General features: G+C 40.6%; 1 protein-coding gene across 1 annotated transcript in view; it reads left to right on the top strand.

Annotated features, from left to right (window-relative positions):
• Positions 1-7609, top strand: part of matn4 (matrilin 4) — a gene marked incomplete at its 5' end in the record, with an annotated part of 26089 nt that overhangs the window by 10252 nt on the left and 8228 nt on the right. The window contains 5 exon segments of the mRNA XM_035662170.1: positions 2009-2138; positions 4796-4971; positions 5515-5673; positions 6167-6398; positions 7396-7512. Of these exon segments, the coding sequence (XP_035518063.1) occupies positions 2075-2138; positions 4796-4971; positions 5515-5673; positions 6167-6398; positions 7396-7512 (748 nt within the window).

Below are 7609 nucleotides of genomic sequence, written 5' to 3'. Positions count from 1 at the left end.
TAGCATATGTGAGAGTGTGTGTAGGCATCTGTGCATTTCACTTTATTTATTTATTTACATGAGAGAAGTAGTTTGTCCTAGTTTTAGTGTTGAGGTTGGAATTACATTATCAGAAATGATTAAAGTCTCTGAAACATCCACAATTTCTATAGGGTACAAAATTTCAGCTGGGTTTTTCTATTGATTTCAAACCTTTTGTCTCTCTGTAAGCAGAAGCATGAGACATAAGGTACAGAGGCCGTCAAATTGGCATCTGTCATTTGTACTAGTTCAACAGATCCACCTGATTTGATGAGTGACGATGACAGTTCCAAAATGTTTAGGCCAAAACACCAACAGTTACCTTTTGTTTTAGTCTGGTAGCATTTCTAGCAGGCAAGTGTCCCTTCAGTGCCGTAATGTCTGTTACATAGTTAAACCTATACTTCATGTGAAGGAAGTGGGACCTTTGTCTAAACTTAAGCGGACAATGTATCCTGTACAGTCGTTGCCAAAATGTAGAAGCATGAATAATGTCCTCCAAATGTCTGGCTGACCTTTCTTTTACTACTGAGATGCTCCTGAAAACACGTGGATAAGAGAAAGTACGGCAATTAGAGCGAGAGAGAGTGAGAGAGAGCGAGATCTACTGAGAAAGACAACGAGACAAACAGAGACATAAACACAGAAAAAAGCCTTTATGCTCAGCCATGAGCCAGTGATGACCACACGCTCTGGCTGCCAGTCAGATAGCGATAAACCCCCGAAGGACCCCTCTCTGTGGACCTGAGGAAGAGAGATGGCTTTCATGGTGCCTGTTTGAATTGACCGTGTGCCCTGAACATAAACACTTCCCAGACATTATCATTACCCCTCTGCTGCTGTAGAGGTGATAGCCTACAGGGATACTGACAGACACACAGAGAGATTAGGGACTGAGTGTGTGTTTATCCGCAGCCTTCCATTAACACGAATTGCTGTGCACCTTCTCCAGGTGTTTGCAGCCGAGTGTTTTATGATGGGGCAGGACTGGAATGTCCCTCCGCAACGCAAGCCCTCCATCGACATTATTATCACGTTACAGACACACAGGGCAGGAATTTACTGGAGTGTCTACACTCTAATCGCTCACTCCATTAAAAGAGAACAGATTGGGCGTTACAGCACAAATGTGTGACGTCATGTGACGCTCAGAGGGAAAAACATGGAAATTCTGGATTGTTGCAGCCTAAAATTACTGATTTTATTTTTTAATATTGCAATGTATGTTATAACATTTTTCAGCAGTGGAATTGTGGGAGAAGGTGAAAATTGCAAAAATAATACTTAACATTTTGTTTTATTGAGAATAAAATCACTAGTAGTTTGGTGACGTATGGCTCAACGTTTTGCACGAGGAATGCTACGTTGTTGTGGGAAACTACATTCTGTTTCCTTCACATTCAGACTCCAAACTAGTCCTAGAAATTAGACAACAAAGTACGACACTATTGACAGGGCAACATAATTTGAGGTTGCCTAATAAAACAATTTACACAACACGTTCTCACTCCCAACTCGTCAAATACTGCCGCCTGGTCAGTGACCCTGAGACAGTTGAGTCTCAGGGTCACTGTGTGTGTGTTTGTGTGTTTGTTTGAGCCAAACACTGGACACAAAGCATTATTTGCCTGTTCGCACCACCTCTGAAGCTTGTATGACTCAAGCTCTGTTTTTAAAGGTCACTCCAACTTTGATATTGAACCCAGACTCTGAATTTACATGCAATACCTCTGACACCACAGTACGACAAAGCTGAAACTTAATATGAATAATGTGGTTAATACCTGCGTCATTAAAGAGCTGATGTCTGAACGTCTTTTGACACATCACTAAATAGTGCAAATCAGCCAAAGCAGTATAATTCTGTGCCTTGCTGAAGGACACTTCATAAACACAGGTCTTCTCACGTTACCACAAATAACCTCTTTTGTATTTCTTTCTGCTTCCATCTTATCTCACCCACCACCTCTCCTCTCCCCCCTCACAGTTTGATCCAGTTCCAGAGTCCAGCTGTGAGCGACCCATCTGCTAGATCTCTATCATCAGGACGAAGATGAGACTGTGTGGCTTCATTGTGTTGACCCTGGCCGTCCTCGCCACCGCCAGGCCCAAAGCAGGTCAGTCGGCAGATACTGTCAGAGAAAAATGATTAGGACAAAAGAAAGAGTGTTTTTATTACCTCCCTCCCACTATTCAAGTTGTGAGAACTTCACCCTCCTTCTTTACAAAACTGTACACAATTTAGTATTTTGAACATGTCATTTGTAGGAATAAGAAATACAAGACAACAGAAAGAAACATTATAAAAGTAACTTTCTTGGGTGCCAACATCATTTAAAAAACATCAATGTACATCACAAGGTGTAAACTCTGAGCTTTAAAGTGTAACTTCTGTATTTTTCAACCAGAAACTTATTTTCCCGTGTTCTTGTGTGATGATGGGGACTACAAGGTTTGAATTAGTTTGAGCTTCAATGTGAACTTGTTTTTGCTACTAACAGGCTCAAATTGTTTTTGTGTTTGTTTGTTTTTTATTGCATTTAATTGATAGTGACAGCTGTAAAGTGACAGAAAAGGGGGAGGGGGCGGGGATATCCGGCGCAATGGGATATCATGCAGCAAAGGGCTGCAGGTCAGAGTTGAACCCATGACCACTGCAGTAAGGACTCGGTACATGGCTGGCCAGCTCTACCAGGTGAGCCACCAGGCTCAGACTGTTACCATCAAGTGTCTGACAAAATTATGAAGAGGACCTTACAGAGAAATTTGCTTTAATTGGTCAGTGTAACATCTGACCCAAGAAAAGTCTCGTTCTCGTAGAGGACAACCACGAGTCTCTCAAGCTTCGCAGCCTTCCAGCAGCTGGTTCACCCTCCTCTACCTGTTGCACCTCTCTCTCTCTTCTTCCTCGTCTGCTCTTCAGTTAGTAGGAGCTCTTCATCTGTAATACGGTGGTTCATCCACATTGTCATAATCAACGAAATATTCAGCCTTTACATTGAAAGTTTTTACGTAACACTAACACTCAGCCTCATGCTGCCAAGATTTTAGGTTGAGACTGCATGAGCGAGACTTGGTTGGACACACAATGGATCAAATAAAAGGAACAGAAAATGTTTTATTTCTCTGTAGAGTCATATAAAGACAGTCTGAGCCGGTCAGTGGCAAAAACAAGCACTTTTTTCTCCCCACTCTCATCCTCTTTATGCTGAGCTCAGGAGCACAGTCAGCTACAGACTCATCCAGCCACTTTCCTCAAAGTGCTTGTGGGGGCTTCTTTGTACCTCCTACCTCCCCTGACTGAGACTCTAAACCACATACCATTCAGTTACAGATTTTGCACATGTACATTCACACAGACTGTATATACTGTATATATTATTCCTGTTTTATCTCACTGTATTTCATTGTATTGTATTTTATTGTATTTTCTCTATTCTTTGTATAACATTCTTCTGTGCCTATGGGGAGTCAATAAAGATGCTGCGTATTTCATCTTATCTTAATGGACGTATTTTAACAGTGCAGCCCTTTTTGCAGTTGTTGCTCTCTCACTCAATACTGGATCAAATTCAAATCTTGTTGTCCTCATTAGTCACTTTAGACGTGGGAAAATAAGGTCCAGGTTGAAAAATAAGTTACCATTTAATGCCACAGCCACTGGTCCTAAGCGGGACTTCTCATGATCATGTTAATCATGACTTTCCCTAAAAGCACCCTGGGACATATCAGATCTATACATTGGGATGTGGTTTACATTATACCAACAGCTGAAGGTTCACTTGATTTACAAGGCCAGACAATGAGCTGAACATATTTATAGGATGTTAAACAGCAGCCATTGCTCATGTCTGTTTGAAACTAAAGATGGATTCCACAACAATCCCACATACATACTTTAACTGACACTGCGTCTCCTCTACAATGACTTCCAGCCTTTGTGAAGAAATTCTGGATGTGCATTAATCAAACAATTCCTTTCCAAGTCATAAAGCCACACCGCAAACACAGGCTCACCTCATACCTCATTCATGACTGCTGTGTTTTTGAACCGAGATGATGTTACAACATGGGAGTGCGTTCACAGTAACACCGAAAACTTGAAGACAAAAACAGGTGCCTTGTGGCAGCTGAAGTCATGGAGAAGTGAGTTCAGGTGGTAAATAATGTGAAAGTTATACCATCTGCTGCTGCTTTATTCAAAAAAAACCACACACACACACCTCTGAAGACACTGACAATTCACACACACTCTTCCATGTAGTGTAATGTTAATCCTTGGAGACAAATGCAGCTGTAAAAGTACATCACCTAAAAGTGTTACTTTACTTTCAAAGTGGACACAAACAAAATAAATCTCACCAAAACCGTTTTTGTTAGTCTTTCAGCTGTTCCAACAATCACCAACTCTGGTTTGGTGGAAACAACATAGATGATAAAAACAGCAGTTTCAGTCGGAGCAGACAGGCTATGGAAACAAACCACAGAGAGGCTGCAATACAACACAGGCAGAGGGAGTGGGACACCATGTGACTCTGTGTCTGTATATTGATAATAGTTTGGTTGCTTCTATATTAATGTTCTAAATCTGTAATATAATATAACCTTTGAGTCAAAGAATAAAGCTGTCACTTTATTCCTACAGTATCAAGAACTGTTGCTCCCAAGAAGACACTTTATCACTAATACTTCTGAACAACTGGCTCAACATAAATAAAGATTTCCCATTTTATACCTGAAATGTTTGTCTGAATGTTTGTATTCCTTCTTCCAGGTCCTAACCAGAAATGTAAGTCTGGTCCGGTGGATCTGGTCTTCCTCATTGACAGCTCCCGCAGCGTAAGGCCACATGAGTTTGAGACCATGAGGAAGTTCATGATCGACATCCTGGCCACACTGGACATTGGACTCAACGCCACCAGAGTGGGAGTGGTTCAGTACTCCAGCCAGGTACCGTAGACCCACAGCATCCAGATCCAATGCTGTTTTTATCCATGTTAGCAGTGTCTGTCAGTCAGTCAGTCAGTCAACCACTTTCTTCCACTGAAATATCTCAACAACAAACAATAACTTTGGACAAGATAAAACTCTGAATCTTTTAAAACTTTATCTTAAATCATTTAAATTCTCTTTTATTGGTGTCTTCTGAAAAACAATCAATAATGTTTTTTTTTTATCTTTTGTCAATCACATAATGTGTATCTTTTTTTAGTGAAATGTGCTAAATACAGTAAATAAAGTTGTATTATTGTTAAACCTCTTAAACCAACGATAATCATATACAGGTACAGTATGTATCAAAATGTTCAGCTACCCCTGCTTTTGTTCAAAATGTGAATTAATTTCACTGAAAACACTTTCTCACTACTTTCTCCCTTTTGCTAATTCAGTGAAGTTTAATAATAAAAGTGAGGATAATACTGATCTGTTCTTATAAAAATATGATACAACCTGCTGTCTCTGAGTGTGGTCTCTCTGCTCTTCTGCCTTCAGGTCCGCAGTGAGTTCTCTCTGAAGACCCACGCCAAGCTGGACGCCATGGTGAAAGGCATCAATGAGATCATTCCCCTCGCTCAGGGCACCATGACCGGCCTCGCCATCAAATACGTGATGAATGCAGCCTTTATCGCCGAGGAGGGAGACAGGCCAAAGGTAATGCAAGACGACTACTTACCTGTTTTGGTCCACAGTTTTGTGGACCAAAACAAAAAGATGAAAAATGTGTTTAGTTCACTCTGTATTTGACTGTATAGTCGCTGCCAGAAGTTCAGTTTATTGAATTTGTTAAAATTGTTAAACAGAGAGACTTGGTTGAACGACTTCCCAGTAATTTTTTACATAGACTGGATGCTGATCTGAAATTTTTAGCACACTTATGCATATAGAGCTAAAAAAAAAAGTAGGTTAATATTAACAATATGTTTTATAGTATCTGTCTTAGTTTTGTGAGCTGGGAACTAAATATTGTATCTTATAATATGTAGAAACAGTCCATATCATTTAAGGAAAAGGAATTTTTTATTTATTTATGTGCATATAGTTGACAACTGTGATTTTCCAACTGTGACTGTGTCTCTTGAGGAGTTTAATACAGTACCATCGTCCTCCCTACGTTACCTTAACTCTGAGGTTTTCTGTCCCTCAGGTCCCCAACGTGGCTGTGATCGTTACAGATGGACGTCCTCAGGACCGCGTGGCGGAGGTGGCAGCCGAGGCCAGAGAGAAAGGCATTGAGATCTACGCTGTGGGGGTGGCCAGAGCCGATATGACGTCACTGAGAGCCATGGCGTCCCCACCCTTCGAAGACCACGTCTTCCTGGTGGAGTCCTTCGATCTCATTCACCAGTTTGGACTGCAGTTCCAGGACAAGCTCTGTGGTAAGGCTGCTGGACAGGAAATGACCTCACTGTCTGTAAAATTATAGTTTGGTATTTTCATTATCAGATTTGACAAAAACATTTTTCAATCAGGATCTTTAAAAGATGATTGGTTGCCTGTAAAAGTGTCTGTTAAACATGTAATCCACAACAAAGATCAAATAACATAATAAGTTTGGATGTGTTGTATATATTTTAGGTTTTATTACATTATTTCTTGTCATATTTTCGTAAAATTCCCATCTGAAACGAGTAAAGAACTTCACATTTAATGTCACTAACGGATAACTTCCATTTGAAGTCACCTTAACGTAACACAAGTAAAAACTGAAGCCAAGTCTCTGGAATTTAAATTCCATGCTGTTGGCAACACCAGATTCTTTATTTAATTAAAAACACTATGAATGTCTAGTCTGAATATAAAAAAAAATCACCATGCCCATCTAACCCCACAGAACATAATACTTTTTCATAACAGCCTCCACAAATCCCTTAAGTGCAAGTTATTTCCCCGCACTGCTATTATTCTAGACTAAAAATCTCTGGCTTTCCTGAGTGGGAGATGGAAAAGGAGAGAAACTGAGATGGATAAAATTTAAGACAGTGAAGGAATATGAAAGAATAAAAACATCAGTTTGTAGCTGAGATTTGGTGGTGCGGGGATAAACCCACTCACCTGTCACTGCAGACAGTTCAACCCTGTGTTCTTGTCTGCGCCTTCATAAAGGGCTAGACAGAGTTATAGTAGAGTATATCAACCTGGTATCAGTGATACACATGCTGGTCCACTGTGGAAGTGTCACAATTTCAACACATACTTGTTCTGTGCTCTAGTTACCAATAATACATATGCAACATCCCATTTGACTTTCAAAATAAAAGTACAGAGGTTGCAGGATGGTTAGGTTTAGGCAACGACTGATAATGACCCTGCAGCTACTTATTCTGGTAATGATTGTTATTATGGATGCTGAAGTTGATATTATCCCTGCTGTAGGTATGGATCTGTGTCTGGAGTCGGACCACGGCTGTGAGCACATCTGTGAGAGCTCCCCGGGCTCATACCACTGCCTCTGCCTGCCTGGATACACTCTGAATGATGATGGGAAAACATGTGCAGGTAACAAAAGAGGACAAAGGTCACACACAATACAGACAGACATCTGACATAAGACATACATAGTTTCTACATCACACTTGTATAAGGTGCA

Source organism: Morone saxatilis, unplaced genomic scaffold (assembly GCF_004916995.1).
Source record: "Morone saxatilis isolate NCDOM2014 unplaced genomic scaffold, NCSU_SB_2.0 Contig18, whole genome shotgun sequence".
NCBI lineage: Eukaryota > Metazoa > Chordata > Actinopteri > Moronidae > Morone > Morone saxatilis.
The sequence above is the reverse complement of the archived record's forward strand: the minus strand, read 5'-3'. Positions and strand labels throughout refer to the sequence as shown.